Source organism: Papio anubis, chromosome 1 (genome assembly GCF_008728515.1).
Source record: "Papio anubis isolate 15944 chromosome 1, Panubis1.0, whole genome shotgun sequence".
In the NCBI taxonomy this organism is placed as follows: Eukaryota; Metazoa; Chordata; class Mammalia; order Primates; family Cercopithecidae; genus Papio; species Papio anubis.
This window is the reverse complement of record NC_044976.1, coordinates 200,594,938-200,614,415: the sequence shown is the minus strand read 5'-3', so window position 1 is coordinate 200,614,415 and position 19,478 is coordinate 200,594,938. Positions and strand designations below refer to the sequence as shown.

Here is a 19,478-nt window from a genome sequence, read left to right as displayed (position 1 = left end):
CTCCTAACCTTGCAGAGAGGGGTGTGGCCAGCAGAGGTTTCTGAAGCACGAGGATCAGTTGTTGTGGCCCAAGAGTGAAACTGCAAGCTGAGCTCAAATCTATGGCTTTTGGCACCAGGCTTCTTTGTAACAAACCATGTACACACACTTGAATTTGTCTTTAAAACTTAGCTATTGAGTAGACATGACCTTGATTTTTTTTTTTTTTTTTTTTGAGACAGGGTCTCACTCTGTTGCCCAGGCTAGAATGCAGTGGCTTAATCATGACTCACTGCAGCCTCAACCTCTCAGGTTCAAGTGATCCTCCCGGATCAGCCTCCTGAGTAGCTGGGACTACAGGCATGCAACACAATTAGTGCCCAGCTAATTTTTGCATGTTTTAGTAGAGACGGTGTCTCGGAGGCTGTGTTGCCCAGGCTGGTCTCAAACTCCTGGTCTCAAGTGATCCTCCCACCTTGGCCTCCCAAAGTGTTGGGATTACAGGTGTGAGCCATCACGCCCATCCAGACTGTGACCTTGATTTTCAACATGACTCTCATTTTCCACATTAAAAAGCTGAGGATAGAACAAAGCAGTCAGAAGGTCCAGGGTCTCCTTCTCCCCCAAGTCCCTTCCCGGGTCTCTGCTCAGATGTCACCATGTCAGTGAGGACTTTCCCCACGACCTTGTGCAATAGCCCTCTCGCCTTCCCCTGGATAATTCTTCCTCCTAACAGTTGTCACCACTTAACCTAGAAAACTTGTTTGCTGTCCATCTCCAAGTCCTAGAATGAAGGACAAGGGCTTTTCTGGGTGGCTCACAGCTTATCCCGGCACTGGAAGAGCACCCGGCCCATGGTAGCATTAAATAAATATTTGTTGAATGCATGAATCAGTGAATGGGATTCTTTAGACCACACCAACGGTTGTCAAAGTGTGGTTCCAGACCAGCAACATCAGCATCGCTGGGCGATTTGTTGAAATGCACCGTCTCTGGCTGCACCGCAGATCTGCTGATCAGAGGTGGTGGGTGAAGCCCTGGAGTCTGTGCTTTACCAAGCCCTCCAGGGGCCTTTGATGCAGTTTGAGATCCCCCTGGACTGTGCAAGTGCAGCCTCCGCTGAAAACCTATGGAGAAGATGGCAAAGGGAGCCCACGGAAAGACACAGGGGGTAGGTGGAAAGACAAGGAAGGGGGCCCGGTCCCGAGGAGCACCGGCACACAAAGGGAGGTAACGGTCTGGGCTCTGTCTGCTCAGAGAGAGCAGGAGCCTCAGGCTGAGGATCCGCGGAGGTGCAGCTCCTTGGAGAAGCTTTTCCTTACACCATGAGCCTCACCACCCCCAGCCCCACCTCAGTGGGTTTAGGCTGTCCCCTCCGTAGCTGGCCCACAGCGTACCACCATCTGTTGCCAGCACCTAGGCAGTGAAACATCCCATAGAATGTACAGTGATGGCAGAAGCGTCCCAGGTCTGCTCTGTCCCCGGCGGTAGCCACTCGCTGCCTGTGGGTACTGAGCACTTGAAGTAGCTAAGTGATTGAGGAGCTACACTTTTTGTATTATATAGGGTAAGTTTCAACTGCCATGTGTGATTAGCCAGTGGCTAGTCCTGGAGAGCACAGGTTTGACACCCATCTGATAACCTACAGGTCACATTTGGCAGGCTTCCGGATTAACTGCCTGGGGAAGGCCTCGTGATTCATGGCTTACATCCTGTCTCTGAGAAAAGGCTCTTACCCCGAGGCCCTCAAATCCTACTATGAGTTCCTCAAAGTGTTGACATACTGATTAATATATAACCTACTGACATCAAAAAGGACACTGAAGCCAGGTGGGGTGGCTCATGCCTGTAATTCCAGCTATTCAGAGGCAGAGGCAGGAGAATGCTTGAGGCCAAGAGTTCAAGACCAGACTGGGCAACATAGAGAGACCTCCCTGCTGCACCCCCTGGCCCCGCTTTCCTCCCTCATCCTCACCTTGTCTCTGTAAAAAATTTTAAAAAATTAGCTGGACACAGTGGTCTGTGCTTGTAGTCCCAGCTACTCGGGAGGCTGGGGCAGGAGGACAGCTTGAGTCCAGGAGGTCGAGGTTACAATGAGCTATGATTATGACACTGTGCTCCAGCCTAGGTGACAGAGTGAGACTGTGTCTCAAAATAAAAATGACACATTTGTTTCTGAGTCACAAAGTTTTACTGATCATCTTGCACATGGAATGTTAGCCTGTGTGTTGTCATCTGTAGCCAATGAATGTAACCTCTGTGTTGCAGCCACCAATGGAAAAGGAGCTCTCCCTTCTCCTACACTTTCTAGCTAAGCCTTCCAACCTGTGACAGGCTCTGGAACACGCCCAGCTTTGTTGGTGCGTCTTCCCCCATCGAGCCTCACACTTGGCTTCCAGTGAACCTTTATCAAATTATTTCTGCCCCGACAGCCTTAATTTTGCCACATCCTTAGTGGGGTGCAGGGCCCAGGACAACTCGACCCATCCCAAGATACTCACCCTCAAAAGGAGGCTGAGGGGTCAGCATCATTCACAGGCCCTGTGGGTATCTTTAATGACAGGGGTTTTCAAGTTGAAGTTTATCAGGGACAGGGAAAGAATAGCAACCCCTCCCCAAGACACCCACCCAAAGCATGGGCCCCCTGGGGCTGTGGCTGGCCCCTCCTCTCTTGGTCAGCTCAGCCTGCAGTAACAGAACACACAGACCTGGGGCTTCAACGGCAAACATGGATTTCTCAGAGTTCTGGAGGCTGGAAGTCCAAGATCCGCATGCCAGCACGGTTGGTTCTGGGTGAGGGACCTCTTCCGGGTTAAGTCCTCACATGGTGCCATGGTTTGGATATAGTATTTTTGGCCACATCAAATCTCATGTTGAAATTTGATCCCCAGTGTTGGAGGTGGGGCCTAGTGGGAGGTGTTTGGTCACGGGGGCAGATCCCGCATGAATGTCTTGGTACCATCCTCTCCTCCTTCTTAGTGAGTTCTCACTGTATTAGTCCCCATAAGAACTGGTGTTAAACAGCCTGGAAGCTCCCTCCTCTCTTTCCCAATTCCTCTCTTGCCATGTGATGCCATGTGGTGCCTGTTCCCCTTTGCCTTCCACCATGAGTGGAAACTTCCTGAGGCCCTCACCAGAAGCAGATGCTGGGGCCATGCTTCTTGTACAGCCTGCAGAACCATGAGCCCCATAAACCACCTTTCTTTATAAATGACCCAGACTCAGGTATTCCTTTATAGCAATGCAAATGGACTAAGACGCATGGATTTTCCTTGGTGTATGCACAAAGAGGAGAGAGAGAGCTTTAGAGAGAACTCAGGTGTGTCTTTCTCCTTTCATAAGGGCATTAATCCTATCAGAGGGAGCTCTGAGCACATCTAAACCTAATTACCTCCAAAAGGCTCCACCTCCTAATATCAGCACATTGAAGATTTAGGCGTCAACACATGAATTTGGAAGGGACACAAACATTCAGTTCATAGCACCTCCCACTCGTCATACAGCCCTCAGCCGAGAGACTTTGTCTTTTGTCTCTACATTTCTATCCCACTGTGCTGCACAAAGTAGGAGCTCAAAGAATGCTCCCTGGCTGAATAAAAAGCAAAACAATTGCTTGACTAGAGGTGCGTGCAAAGAGTGGGGTAGATCCCTGCAGATTCATCACCGCTGCTAGCACCTCCCCGGAGGAACTCAGCAAGCTTGTTTCTGCCTGAAAGGCAGGGTAGTTAGGGTCACGCACCATCTGTCCAGTACCAGGGGCCAGGATGGCTCTGCCCCAGGCAGCGCCAGCCTTCCAGGAGCCCAGCCCTCCCCAGAGCCTGCTGACCTGCTTCCCGCTTGGCAAGAAGACCAAGGAGCTTGGCAAGGAGCCCAAGAACAGAGTGGTTTTGAAGGAGACCTGTGACCACAGGCTAATGCCTGACTGAAAGGGGGACAGTCTCACAGTTCAGTGGACACTGCTTCCAGGTCCATCAGACTTGCCATCTAATTTTTCCCTCCACTGCTTTTTGATGCCCCCTTGGTGAGGTCACCTCAATGCAAGCCACATTGGGGCCTGCAGTGTGCTCAGCCACGTGAGGGCCCCAAGTCCTGGTCTGCAGCCATGGAAGAGCCCAAATGGGCAGTGTGAGGGCTAACTGCTGTCGAGGGATGTCCTCATAAGCACACACTGGTCCTTTTCTTCAACCCAGTCCTTTGTGTGTGAATGACCACAAGTCACTTCTTCTCGCTCAGGGAATAGAATTGTGAAAATCAGACCTGATAATTCTAGTGGAAAAGGAGCAAAGGTTTTTGGAGTGAAAGAACAAAGAATGATGATGATGATGATGATTATTATTATTATTTTAAGAGATGGAGGTCTGGAGCAGTGGCTCATGCCTGTAATCCCAGGACTTTAGGAGGCCGGGGTGGGAAGATTGCTTGAACCCAGGAGTTTGAGACCAGCCTGGGCACCACAGTGAGTGCGACCAGACTGGGTAATATAACTGGGTAATATAGTGAGATGTTGTCTCTACAAACAATTTAAAAATTAGCCAGGTGTGGCGGCGTGTGCCTCTAGTCTCAGCTACTTGGGAGGCTGAAGCAGGAGGATCACTCGAACCCAGGGTGAGACCCTGTATCAAAGACAGACACAGAGAGAGAGAGAGAGCTAGGGAGAGTGAGAGAGAGAGAGAGAGAAAGAGAGAGAGAGAGAAACAGAGAGAGAGAGAGACAGATGGAGATCTGGAGAGCTTTGTCTGCCACCCAGGCTGGAGTGCAGTGGTGCAATCACAGCTCACTGCAGCCTCAAAAACCTGGCCTCAAGCGATCCTCCTGCCTCAGCCTCCCAAAGCACTGGGATTACAGGCCTTAGCCACTTCGCCTGGCCTCTCACTCTCTGAGTATGGGTGGCCCAGGAAAGCTGCATCAGCTGCCTGCGCTGCTGCCCCACTGCACCCTGGAGGTCTCTGCCTTGAGCATGGTGGAGTGCCACATGGTAGGCAGCACAGTACCCGACGTGTGGAATGTGCTCCGTAAATATTTGTGTCAGTGAATTGATTTTGCTCTAGATTTTTGTCTGACTACCTCCCCGAGATATTCAAGTCTCAATCCTCTCCCACACTGGGCATAATTAAATGGCCATGTGGTCACTTCTAACCCACTGTTTCTAGGGCATGGAGCCCCATATGGTCCCGGGCACCAGCAGTCTGACCCTACTCTGGGGGCTGACCCACTTTTTATGACTTCTGGGTGTTAATTATTTCTAGGCTAACTGCCACCACTGACCTGGTTGGCATTTAGTCACACTAGATGGGACTTCTGATGCCCCCCAGTCCTGATGCCCTGTCTCTATTGCATACCAGAGGATTCCTCTGCCCTGCCCTGTTCTCCCGCTTACTGAGCAACCTGCCAACAGCTGGGGAAGCCCCCCACCCACCATTGCAACACCCCTTGCCCAGCCTGCGGAGAGTGGCTTTGTTTTCTAGTCTTCTCTCAATGGCCAGGCCTAGGCTCCAAGAGCCCAGTAACCGGAATAAAGATCACTTCCAGGCTTGGTGCGGTGGCTTATGCCTGTAAACCCAGCACTTTGAGAGGCCAAGGCGGGAGGATCACTTGAGCCCAGGAGTTCTAGGCAAGCCTAAGCAACACAGCAAGACCCCTGTCTCTACAAAAAATACAAAAGTTAGCTGAGTGTGGTGGCACACACCTGTAGTCCCAGCTACTCAGGAGGCTGAGGTGGGAGGATTGCTTGAGCCCAGAAGTTTGAGGCTGCATTGAGCTTTGATTGTACCACTGCACTCCAGCCTGGGTGACAGAGTGAAACCTTGTCTCTTAAAAAAAAAAAAAAAGATGATGAATAAATATAACTTCTCTAGTGTCCAGCCTAAACTGAGGCTCAGAAGCATGGTGGGGAGCCTTGATTACCCTGCGACTGAGGCAGATGCAGCAACAGGCCTGCAGACTGGAAACAAGGTATGACCCACGGAGTCACTGGAGGTGACTCACAGGGATGGGAGAGGGAGGAGGTGGGCACATGGAGACCCTGGAAATGGGGAAAGAATAGGACAAAGCAGGGTCCTGAGAGGGAGAGTTGGGCAGACTCCTCCCCCATGAAATAGTGGCAGCCAGACCTCCCGGATTCCCCAACCCACCGGCTTCCCCGCTCCCAGTCTGCTCCCAGGATCCAGTCCCCTGCCCTGAGGATCCAGGCCACAGAGACTTTGCTCCATGCAGCATGAGGGATTGATGGTAAGGGCACAGGGGAGAGGGTGGGCCCCTGGTTAGAAGTCCACTTAGGGAGGAGCCAGCTCAGCATTGGCTATGAAGGGAGCAATGCTGGGTGGCAGTCCCTGCTATGTTAGGCTGCGGTCCACAGGCTGAAGGCGACCCCCCTGAAACAGAAGGGGTCATTGGCAGAAGAACTAGGAGCCAGGGGTTGACCCAGGCAGCCTCTCTCTGCAGTGACTGTGGCCCAGAGTTGGGGGGAGGTCCCCTGAGGCAAAGCAGCTCAGAAGATCAGCTCCTATCCCTGCAGCTCCCTGTGTTTGGGTCACTAAGCCAGTAAGCAGGAGAGCTGGGATTGGAATGGGGGCTCTCCAGATGCTGACCCAGTGTTCTGTTCAGTGCATCAAAGCCACATCCAACTCTCAGAACCCCTACGTGAAGCCTGCTGCCACGACTCTGTCAACACAGACTAGATCTCTTTGAAGGCGCCACCACTGCCTTCATCTAGGGCTATTGCAAAAGAAGAGAACCCTCTGGGAGGATCTGCCTTTCCCTGAATCCCCAGGCTCACTCTGTCATGTGTTCCTATGGGACATTCGTTTCTTGTCACTGCTGTGACAAGTTGCCATAAACCTCGTGGCCTAAATCAACACAAATTTATCATCTTATGGTTCTAGAGGTCAGAAATCCAAAATGTGTCTTACAAGCCCAAAATCAAGGTATGGGCAGGGCTGGTTCCTTCTGGAGGCTCTAAGGGAGAATCCTCTTCCATGCCTTTTCTGGCTTCTAGAGGTCACCCACATTCCTTGGCTTGTGGCCGCTTCCTGACGTCGCTCAACCTCTTGTGCTATGGTCTGAATGTCTGCATCTCCCCCGAATTCATATGTTGAATCCTAAGCCCAGGAGAGGTGGTATCAGGCAGTGGGGACTTTGGGAGGTGGTGAGGTCATGAGGGTGGAGCCCCCATGAAGGGGATCAGTGTCCTTATGAAACAGGCCCCAGAGTGAGGACACAGTGAGAAGGTGCCATCCATGAATCAAGAAAAGGTCCTGCCGGGCACCAAATCTGCTAGGCACTGATCTTGGACTTCTCAGACTCCAGAACTGTGAGAAGTATATTCCTGTTGTTTATCAGCCCCCTGTCTATGGTATTTTGTTACAGCATCCTGAAGATTAAGACATCTTGCTTCCATCCTCACCTCTTATGATTAACTCTGATCCTCCTGTCTCCCTCTTACAGGACCTTTGTGGTGACACTGGAGCCAGCTGAGGATAAAGCAGGATAACCTCTCCATCTCAAGATGCTTAACTTCATCACATTTATCACATTTGCAAAGCCTTTTCGCCATGTAAGGTAACATTCATGGGTTCCAGGGATAAAGATATGGACGTCGTCCTTGGAGGCCATCATTGAGCCTGCTATGACTGGCAATTAATTTATGTTTTTTAAAAACCTCATTTCATATGTGGTCACAGAACTGTTCAATGTCTGCTGCTCAGAGGACTGTGCACTCAAAGACGTCATGTTGGATTTATCCAGTGTTGCATCCCCAGCTCAGAGCCCGGAGGCTAGTACACAGGACCCACTCTAATTGGTGGCTGACTGAGGGTCTCTTTCTACCTGGATTGTCAGCTTTCTGCTGGGCCCATGAGGCAGTTCTCAGGATAAGATCCACCCAGAGAACCAATATCCACCAGACACAGATCCACCCGCTGAGGCCAGGAAAGTAGATCTTATGGAGAACAATGTCATTTTTGTGACACAGGGCAAAGCTCTGATTGCCCAAACCCAGTCACAACCTGGACTTGATGGCCTCTCCTCTCCTGTGGTGGGACAGGATCAATAGCAACTGGTGACTTCCCATTAATAGCAATCACAATAACAATCGACAGCTTATTAAGTGCTGAGCTCTTTACATGCCGAATTTAGTTGATTCCTCATAACCTACCAAGGAGGTGCCATATTAACACCATTTTACAGAACAGCAGACAGGGTCAGAGAGGGGAAGTAATTTGCTCAAAGTCACACAGCTAGTAAGTGGTGTAGCCAGGGCTCAAACCCAGATTTTTCTGAATCCAAAGCCGATGCTCTTTGCACTCCATTACACTGCCCTTTGGATATTCAACCAACATGAAAGGAGGACAAAACCTAGTTTCCCATTAAAATCCCTCAGAGGCAGGGCTGCTGGGCTGAGACCGTTCGCTATCTTCCAGCTGCATCTTTATTCTCCAGGGGACCCCTGTCCCTGGCATTCTGTGTGCTCAGGCAGGGTTGCCTGTCTGCCAATGACGGTTTCATCAGATCCAAGCTCCACTCTTCAGTTCATTAGGATTTCAAATGTGCAGCTGTGTAGGAAACCTCCACAGCCACTTTGCGAATGTTGATAAAGCAAAGTTGCCATCAGTCTGGGCTTTGTCCCTGCACTGCAGGGGACACGTGGTGGGAGGATAAGACACTGACCACTGCCTCCTCCTGCTCCTGTCCCACACAGAGCAGGGTGTCTGGGGGAGGCAGAAGCAGCCAAGACTGCCTTGAATAGCAATATGGCACCATGTAACACTGGTTCCAATGTGATTGAGGGGTGGAAGGGATTATGTGGACACGGCCATAGATCACACTCTCACAAAGATGTCTCTGTGAGAGTGGGAGAGCGTGGGAAGCAAAAATGGATTGGCAGGGCAGGGACGTGCAGGCAGCTCTCCTCTGGGAGAGAACACAAAAGAACAGGACTCGCTTTTCTCTAGGAAGGGAGATCCCATAGATACACTCCTGTCACTTCGCATCAGCCACGCTTTCATCCTAGGCCTCTGGAGTGCTGAGCTACTTTCTTTTCCCACAGCCTAACCAAGCATCTGCCTGCCTGGGTCTCTCTCCAGAAGCACTACAGCAGCTCCTCTGTGCCTGGCGTGGATCAGAGAGAGCGTGCCCACTATCCCTCTGGCTACCCAGCCACTTGGCTTCCTTCTGCCCGCCTTTCCTACCCTGCCTCCTGCAGTTTGACGCCCCACTTGAGAGACAGTAGAGATGGGGCGTGTGTTAAAACAGGAGCCGAAGCTTCACTGAGAATTTCACACCATCATTGGGCACAAAGGAGGTTGTGAAATGGACTGCAGGGGATTTACTCTCACTTTTTTATCTGCCCTTCAGTGCTAAGGTTTTTTTTTTTTTAATCTGTGGCTGATAATAATGCCTAATAAGTTAAAAATGCCCTCATCTGTTGGCAGAATAGTAGAAATAAATGAAAAATGTAAAGGACTCATTTTTAAAAAAATTAAAAGGCAGAGGCTCCTGGGTAAGCAGAGAAATTGATTTCTGAGCATCTCCTGAAAGAGGCACGGATACCACTGAGGCACACTCCTCCGCCAGGCAGGTGACCTCCTTCTCCTTTTATCCCGCAATCGTACTCCCGACTTGGGGAACCTAGGGCCAATGGAGGCAGGTCTTGTCCCTGCATCTTCTTTCTTCTCCATTGTTGCTCAAATGTGGCTATTTTCCTTCATCTTCTTAAATGCTGTCTTCCCAGGTAAAATATAAAGAGGGATCCAACAACTAACACAGCTATGACTTCCTGGTCACACCATTTGCCTAGGAAGCTTTCAGCTTTCTGTTTTTAGACTTAGATTGATCTCCTGGTCGAGAACCATATGCTTGTGAGATGGGCATCCTCATTAGCCTTGCTGGTGGGCAGCTGTGGATGTTGTGGGATGTGCGGGTAAAGCCGTCCCCTTCCTCCAGCAGGATGATGAAAGGTGCCCAGACAACCTGAGAAGCACCTTCCCATCATCCAAGCGTTCACCTTAGGCCTCTGGAGTGCTGGGCTGGGGAAGGCTGCCTGGCATTTTCACATGATTGGAGATACTGCTTAATGCAAGTCTGTACCCTGGATCAACCTCAGGGGAAGGGCAATGGACCGAATTGTGTCCCCCAAAATTTAGACGTTGAAGTCCTAACCCCCAGCACGTCAGAATGTGACTGTACTTGAGGAGGTGATTCAGTTAGAATGAGGTCATTAGGGTGGGCTCTAATGCGACAGAACTGGTGTCCTTATGAAGAGGGGAGATTTGGACATAGAGACAGACATGTGCCGGGGAAAACACCACGTGAAGATTGGAGTTATGCTGCCAAGGATCTGTGAGGAGCTGGGAGAGAGGCCGGAGCAGGTCCTTCCCAGAGCCTTCAGGGGCAGCACAGCCCTGCCGACACCTTGATTTCAGTCTTCTGGCTTCCAGAACTGTGAGATGATATATTTCTGTTGTTCTAAGCCACCCAGTTTGTGGTACTTTGTTCTGGCAACCCTAGCAAACGAATACAGAGGGACCAAAAGGAGGTTCACAGATGTGCTGCTGAAACCAGGAATCCGGAGCAGGCCCGATCTGTCCTGTTCCGACTAGAGGTGCGCTCCTTCTTCAGGAAGAAATCCTGTTTTTGCCAGAACATACTCTTGTCTCTCCTTCTGGCCTTTTGGGCTCAAGGTCTCCACTGCTGTGTTTCATGCAGAACAAAGTGGGAGCGCCTCAGCCTGGCTGTCAAGCCCTTCATCCATTCACCGATGTATTCATTCAACAAGCGTCTGCCAGTCGCCTATCAGGAGGGAGGTGAGTTCTGCTCACGGGGAACATCCCCTTCTCTTTGCCTGGGATAATCGGCAACCGAAGCACCTGCCTTCCAGAAGATCCCCGCCTCCTTCTCTTCTCCCCTAGTCACGAGCCCTTGTCCCAGCTGTCACCGCCATTTATCACAGCCATCTCCAGTTCTAGCTCAGCTTGCCCATGTCCAGCTCAAATCCTCCTTTTCCACGAAGTCTTCCCGCAGACCCCATGAGCTCGTGTGGTCCGTCTTCTCTGTTCTGCCATCACCTCTCGCTTACCTCCGACTGTGGCCCTCGCCACCATCTGTCTGAGGTCTTAGTCACTTATCTACTTGACTGTGTCCCTCGCTAGATCAGGACCTCCAGAGTGAGCCGTTCAATCATCTTTGTGTCCCTAGTACAGAGCCTGTGCAGAACGGCCACTCAACAGTGTCTTCTGAATTCACTGATTTCGTGCCGTGTGCTCTGGGGAGCTGCAAAAGGGCAGGACGCGTCTGGGCTCCCCTAGGCAAAGGTCCCAGCGCTGCAGCCCAAGGCATCCTTTATGTCTCCTACTAGGGATCCCTAGGGATCCAACTTCTCACTCTTGATGTGGCCTCCCCTCGCTGCCTGTTCATCCCAGCTCACTCCCTGGTCTTGCACTGGGGGCTGGAACACAGACTTCCTGGGGGTTCCGCCGTGTTGGAAGCTCCTGGGTTCCACTTGTTTGGGCTGTTTTAAGTTCTTCCCCACTTCAGATGAGGAAAACAGGAGCCATTCCCCCTTCTGACTTTCTTTCTTTCCTTTTCTCAGATCCCTCCAGGGTAGGAGGGTGGGAGGGAGAGCTGGTCCGGGGGCGAGGGGAGACTCCTTTCTCTCGGGGAGTTTTCACATAAAGGCTCTGGAATCCTGAGAAGGGTGGAAGGTGCGGGAATGGATGCCGTGCAGTACAGGCTGGCACATTTTCCATGGAGCCAGCAACTCGGATTTAGGTGCCAGCAGATGGTGACTGAGGTGCCCCGCTCTCTGGAAGTCCGGGCACCAGCTCAGCTCCACACTTGCCTAGGCCCGGCGAGCAGAACAAGCTGAACCTCCCCTACCTGCCGGCCACCCATTCAGGAGCACTGCTGGGCATTCATCCAGCAACCCTTAGTGCTGGGCTTCAGGGTTGGGCCCTGAATTCAAACCCTAATTTTACGTGACCTAGTTTCTTGCCCTCTGTGAGATTTTGTGTCTTCACCTGTGAATTGGGGTAATGATACACACCCCAAAGACCTGCCTGAAGGTTTAATGACGGCGTGCATGGAAGGCCCTGGGTTCAGGGACTGGCACTCTACTCATGGTGGTTCTGGGTAGAATGAGAACCCCAGAGAGAGCTTCCCCGACAGCTGCAGGGACCATCGTTTTCCTGCCGTTGACCTTCCGTTATCCTCCATAACAGTATCCCAGTTTTGCTTTGAGAAGTTGCCTTTTCTCCACTGGAGTACAGCCTGGTGGGGCTGGAATTAGGACTCCGGTACCACTGCCTTCTGACAAGGGGTAGGCACATTCCTGTGTGAACCCTGAGAGAGTCAGCCCTTCGAGATGGATGCTGAGGGGCTACCAGGGTCTGAATTCTGAGTGGCGCTGAAAGCCTTTGCCTGTTGCAGGTTACATACATGCCCTGTGCAAGCCGAACAGTAGCTCAATGCTGGGGCCTCCTTAGCTGTCTGTTCCTGCTCACACTGCCAGAATCAACTGCTGCCGAAGTCCTCATTCTGCCACCTGAACCTGACCAGTGAAATGTGACCTGTGGTCAACTTTAACATCAGCAAATCAGAACTGAACAAGCTTGCATGCCTCAGATGCAGTGGGAACTGGAATTAGAATCTAAGCAGAAACTTTTTCTATGCAAGATAGCCCTTCTCTTTGTTCTGGCAGACGTGCCTTGGTTTTATACTGAAGGCTGAGTCTCCCTGGTTGGCAAACTGCTGGTTGGAATAGTCTCTTTTTAAAAACATTCCTTTTCAGTTTTCAGTGGATTCGTTAACACCCTATTCTAGGCCAGCAGGATGATAACTCCTTGGAATTCAAAATTGAACAAAGAGACAAAGAGACTGGAGAGATGGGTGTTTGTTCCATAGTTCCTTGAGCAGACCCTGCTATTAGAGTATTCCTGTACACGCTGCTTCTTCAGACTTGGGGAAGCCTTTGGAGCCAGAATGCCTGGGTTTGAATCCCAGCTCACTGACTCTGTGACATTAGGTGAGTCACTTACTCTCCCTGCCCCCATTTTCCTCAAATGTAAAAGGCGGGTAATAGCAGTAGGTACCTAACAGAGTTATAGTGAGGATTAGGTGACTTAATAAATGTAAAATGCACCTGGCACATACTCAATGCTATCTATGTGCTCCCTGTTGTTACAGTTTCAAACCTGGCTCTCAAAGTTCCTATTGATTCTGTGAGTGCTTAAGAAAAAAGCAATAGTTTTTGCTTTTTGTTGGAAGGGAGAGATGGGGGTCTTACTTTGTTGTCTAGTCTGGAGTGCAGTGGTGCCATCATGAAGCACTGCAGCCTTAAACACCTGGGCTCAAGTGATCCTCCCCGCCTCAGCCTCCCAAGTAGCTAAGATGCTGGGCACGTGCCACCATGCCCGAGTAATTTTTATATTTTAATATCTTTACTTTTTGTAGAGATGAGGTTTGGTGTGTTGCCCAGGTTGGTCTCAAATTCCTGGCTTCAAGTGATTCTCTTGCCTCAACCTCCCAAAGCGTTGAGATTACAGCTGTGAGCCACTCTGCCTGGCCTGTTTTTCTGATAAATTCCCTTTGATTCAAGTTAGCCAGAGTCAGATTCCTTTGCTCGCAGTGAAGGACTCTAGCTGATTTAGTGGTTAGGATGCCCAACAAACGCAAAGACAGCTATGCTATAATTAGTGATTCATGGTGAGCCTTGGTATAGTCCATGCTTGTGGAGATGGTGATGATCAGAGGTCTCTTCTTTTTCCCTTCCACAACTTAGCTTCAGACTCTGACTCCCAAAATCCTGACTGCTTAGGACTTCCCCACGAGCTGCTGCCCCGAGGCTTGCAGGGAGGAGCAGCCTAGTTTGTCAACAGTGGATTTTAAGCTGCCAGGATTGATATGTCAGAGCCACCAACTAAATTTTCTTAACTAGAACATAACGCTGAAGTCAAAATAAAAAGAGGCAGGGCTGATGGGCAGTACTGCCAGAAACGGACTTCCGGTCATTAGCTATATCCGCAGGCATGCGGGGGCTTCTTCCTCTGACAAGGCGGCCAGTGAGTGCCAAATGACTTTCAAAACCTCACGAGCCAGCCCCAGAGTAACTGGGCAATCCATGCCTCCCCTTGGACTTGGGCTTGTCAGTTGAAGTGGGCAGGCAGAGGCAGAGCTGGTACCCACCCTCGAGATGCAAGCCACCTTCACACGACCTGCCAAGCTGCTGTGTGCCTCTGTGCCTGTGCCCTTGCCATTCATCTGCCGGATGTGCCCTTTCCTGTTGCTGCGCCGGTGCCCCACAGTCATCCAAACCTCAGCTCAAGTGTCCCTCCCTTATGCTGGATTGTGCGACCTCCCCCTTCAAGTCCTGTTGAGAAGTCCTTTTTCTGGGCCCTTGCACCAACGAGATGTGGATCTCTTTCCATTCTACTGCCATCGTGTATTTACTATTTTTTGTTCATTTTTTAGGACAAGGTCTCATGTTTCCCAGGCTGGTTTAAAACTCCTGGCCTCAAGTGATCCTCCCAGCTTATCCTCCTGGACAGCTGAGAATGTTTACTTCTTCCTTCACTAAGTTGTGCCGTCTTGGGAGATGAGACCTTGCTTGTTTAATCTTTGCATGGGCTACCAGTGTATGTCCCATAAATATTTGTTGAATAAGTGAATTAATTACTTTTTAATTGGACAACACGACAGAGAAGTTTCTAAAACGAACCAAGGGTCAGAAGCAAGGACCAGAGCTCTACTTTAGCTTTGCACCTGACACGAAATATTATATTAGAGCAGTCACATGATTTCACTTCTTACACTTTGGGGTAACCTACTAGAGCAAGCCCTCATTTGTCACCAGCCATGTGAAGATGTGAAGAGAACATGCTCAGGAAGTAAGCTAAATATATCAAACCATCCCTTTAAAACAGGCTCCCGAAGAGCTAGGCTTATGTTTCTACCATTCTGAATTATAGCAGAAGAAATAGATTTGAAGCCAAATCAGACTATCCAGAAAAAAGTTCAGAATTGAGAAAAGAATTTCAAAGGAAAAGCAGGTTGTCAATAAAACAGTGTTTATTCACTCTGGATAGTGTGCCCTATTCCAGGAGTTGTATGTATGGTGGGAATGTCTACCTCTCTACAGCTAAGGGAATCGTGGGACAAAGCCACCAAAAACATCAAGACTAAAAATAAGTCTAAGTGTGGACCTAGTAGAGGACATTGCTAGATTTTTAAAGTTTTTTTTTTTCTCATTTTTCTATGACCAAAGGAAAGGATAGAAACATTTTGGCTAATGACCAGGGCAAGGCTCAGAAGAGGGAGGCAAGAGTGTGAAATGGAGAGAGCATGGTTGTATCAGACAGCTTAGGCTAGTGACACTGCAGTAACAAACACCACTCCCTAACTTGGAAGCTTCCAACCACAAACGTTTACTTCTTGCTGACACTGAGTGCCCATTGCAGGTCACCTGCAGCTCTATTTCCCGTCCTCTGCATTTCAGGATTCAGGCTGAAGGAGCTTCTCATTTGAGGCATAGTAGACTCATAGCAGAAGAAAAGGAGCTACAGCCCAAACACACGCTGGCTCTTAAGCCTTCTCCTGGCCGGGCGCGGTGGCTCACGCCTGTAATCCCAGCACTGTGGGAGGCCGAAGAGGGTGGATCATGAGGTCAAGACATCGAGACCATCCTGGCCAACATGGTGAAACCCCATCTCTACTAAAAATACAATAATTAGCTGGACATGGTGGTGCATGCCTGTAGTCCCAGCTACTCGAGAGGCTAAGGCAGGAGAATCGCATGAACCTGGGAGGCAGAGGTTGCAGTGAGCCGAGATCGCACCACTGCACCCTAGCCTGGCGACAGAGCGAGACTCCATCTCAAACAAACAAACAAACAAACAAACAAAAAAACCTTCTCCTGAGAGGTGGCACTATCCATCCCACTCACATTTCATTGACCCAAGCAAGTTACAGGGCCCAGCCTTAGAGTGATGGGACGAGAAGTATAACTGTCCCAGAGGGACAGCAGAAAACATTTCAACAAATGATAAAATCTAGCAAAAATGGCCTCTGCATTCAGACAGACCTTGGCTTTACTTACTAGCCCTGTGCTCTGGGGCCAGTTTTCACTCTCCTACAGAGTGCATATGTTAGAGAATTTATTGCCTACCTCTAAGTCGTGGCAATTAAAAATAAATAGCATACTAACACATGTGACTTTTTTCTTCCTTCCCTTGATTCGTCCAACTCCTCCTCCACCATCACCCCCTTCCTCCACACTCCAGGATGCCATCTTCAATGCAATAGATTTGGCAGGAGCATCCAGATATGACTTAGGGTGGAACAGTATCTGAGAGGAGGATGCAGGAGAGGGAGACTAGCACGCTGGGAGGGAGGTAAGAATGAAATTGTTCTTAAAGACAGGATCCTGGGTTCACGTATTTACAGAGAGGTAAGAAACAAATCCATACAGTGTTTTTTCTAATTAGAGAGTGTTTTTATAGAACTTTATCTTAAAGAGATAATAGGATAAGCATGCAAAGATGTATATACAAGAATGGTCACTACATTTAAAAAATAGTTAAAATTTGTGAACAGCCTAAATGTTCAGGAATAGTGATTAATATAAATGATGCGATATACACATAACTGAATACTCAGCACCCATTAAAATGCCAGTGTATTTCCATATTTGTCGACACACAGGATCATCTCTAAGGTGGATTGTTCAGTGGAAAGCAAAGCTCTTTCCCTCAAACACCTCAGGACATTTAAGCATTAGGGCAACGTTCTGCAGCAATGATAACACTTCTCGTTATAACCCTGGATGGGTCATATTTTCAATACACTTACTTTTGGTGGCTGTCACAAAGGCACAGGAGAAAGTTGGGAGGATGAAAAGATTCCCTTTGAAACCTGCCGTCTCTCCTCCATCACTTCTCCTACTCTCTGCCCAGTCTGCAGGACTCTCCCCAGTACCCTCTAATCAGCACCACACTGCCTCTCCCCTCCTTAAACCTTCCTTCTCCCCCACTCACACCTGGAATACAAAATTCCCCACTTCTCTGCTAGCTTCAGAGGAGCACAGTCTGGCTGAATATTTTCACAGAGTATGAGGAAACAACGGACTTAACCTACCTGAGTTAGTAACTTTCAATTTTCTTTCAATTGCCAGCTCTGTTCTTGTTTTGTTGTTGCACCCAAACCCATTTATGTCTAGTGTTCCATTATTGGAATGCTAAGCTTGTGGGAGTTATTCATATCCCACTGTTCAAGGTCGTTGCCAAGGTCTGAGTGCAAAAATTCAAAAAATTGCAACCTCAGGCATAAGTGGGTTAACGACCACTGTAACATTAACGAACTAATTAAGGTTTTTGTGTGTTATAGGCTGAACTGTGTCCCACAAAAAGTCACATGTTGAAATCCTAGCCCCTAACCGGACCTCAGAATGTGACCTTGCTTGCCAATAGGGCCATTACAGATGTAATTAGTTAAGGTGGGGGTCACACTGGAGTAGAATGGGCTCTAATCAGTTATGACTGGTGTCCTTACAAAGAAGAGACATTTGAACACAGACACGCATGCACACAGGGAGAAGGCCATGTGAGATTAGACTTCTGCTGCCACAAGCCAAGGAGCCACCAGAAGCTGGGACAGAAGCCTGGGGCAGGTCCTTCCCAGTGCCTTCAGAGGGAACATGGCCCTGCCAACACCTTAATTTTCAACTTCCAGCCTCCAGATCTGTGAGACAAGAAATTTCTGTTGTTTTAACCTACCCAGCTTGTGGTAATTTGTGATGGCAGCCTTAACAAACAAATATATTATGTACAGCTTTACCTTCTAATACATATCCTTACATATATATTCACAAAAAATTATATTGCATATACTCTTTCTCCACATCATAAAAAATGGGTGTTGGGCTCCCTTGGACACAGGGGAAGCAGGCCAAATTTCTCATATTTTCAGGAATAAACTGAGTGCCCCGAAGGTGTAATAGGAAACTTTTCCTAACCTCATCTGACTTCATCCTTACGCCAGCATTTTGTGTGTAAGGAAACTGGCTGAGAGTGGTTAAGAAACATATCCAAAGATGTATAATTCCAAATGGAACCCAGATCTTTTTATTTAAATTCCAACCATCTTTCCATTATATCAGCCAATGATGGAGCAGAAAGCTGGTCCAGGCGATCCCAGAATAGACCTTTCTAGGCACCCATTTAGTGCGGGGAGGGGAAGTGGCCTTGCCAAAGGGTCAGTGAGCTCAGTTAGGTTAAATGCTGCTTCTTAGCCCTACCCCAAGGTTGACTAAGGTTGTTTTGTGCCCAGCCTTGGACAGGAAGGCAATTCCCTCCTTTCACAGCATTCTCAGCCTTGACGCTCAATAATAATTGTGATGATAAGAGTGGCTTTCTTTTACTGAACACGCATATGTGGTGTACACTGTCAATTCCTTCAAATGTATTATCTCATTTAATATGCCGCCAGTTCATGGCAAGCGGAAGAGTTTTAGGATTGTTGGCTTGCAACTAGCTTTTTTATTCGCCGTATTCTCCTGCCTCTATAGCACCAATGATTTTAGTAATGTCAGTCTAGTAAACGTACACTCAGTGTGTTCTCTCGAAAGTTGAAGCAGTGCTAACATCTGGGAAAAGTCACACCAACATTTCCCAGCTAGCTTTTTTCATGTCACGAGCTCAGCCGACTGTTTCTCACATGATTACCACACATAAGGAGGGAGGGGAGAGCCATGCTAATGAGTGTGGATGGCTCTTTTCAATATGGGGCCATGGAAAATGCGTAATTCCTCCTCTTCTCCTTTTCCACACTGTCCCCAGGAATGACCCTTCCTTTATGAATCATTCTATTCTGTGATTCAACAAATAGTTAATAGGGACTGCTCCAAAATCATAATTTACGGCATGGATATTAGAATACACTTTAGTGTTAAGTCCTATTCATTTATTAAATAGATGTTTCTTGTGCTTGACTGGGTATCAGATGCTCTGATGGGTACTGGGATTACAAAGATAAATAAGACACAGTCCTTGTTCTCAAAGTGTTCAAAATATAGCGTTATTTATGCATATGATGCATAAAGTTGGACTTGAAAGAGATCCTGTAAGTTTCTGTTAGCTGCAAGACACATTGATGGGTGTAAAAGTCTAATCACGATGGGATTTTATTTTTTAAAGCTGTCTGGAGTTATTAGTAAAAATGCCCATGGAGACTCTAAGAATATCCCATTTGGCAGGAAAGTATAATTGGGCACAGCAAGTCACACTTCCATGAATAAAGGCTAGAGACGAGAGTAATCGGCTCATGCTCTGATAGCACCAAGAACAAGCCTGGGATGGGATGTCTGATGCATGAAGCCCCATGACCAGACTCCTGACTTTGCCAATGTATCATGACCATTTGCTGAGCCAAGCCAGGGGAGGTGCTCATCGCCTGGTAACCAAACTGCTTCTTTAGCATCAGGCCAGCTCCGGTCTCTTATAACAGTAATAGAATTA

The 19,478-nt window shown here is 48.8% G+C and overlaps 2 protein-coding genes across 4 annotated transcripts in view; one reads left to right on the top strand and one right to left on the bottom strand.

Moving 5' to 3' along the window:
* Positions 1 to 19,478, bottom strand: part of TRIM67 (tripartite motif containing 67) — a 55,638-nt gene that overhangs the window by 20,959 nt on the left and 15,201 nt on the right. The gene's annotated exons all lie outside the window — the stretch shown is intronic.
* On the top strand, positions 10,617 to 11,839 carry LOC108583658. The gene is given in 4 exon segments (XM_031659299.1): positions 10,617 to 10,782; positions 11,636 to 11,651; positions 11,654 to 11,708; positions 11,710 to 11,839. Coding segments are annotated over 4 exon segments (309 nt in total). The 5' UTR covers positions 10,617 to 10,674.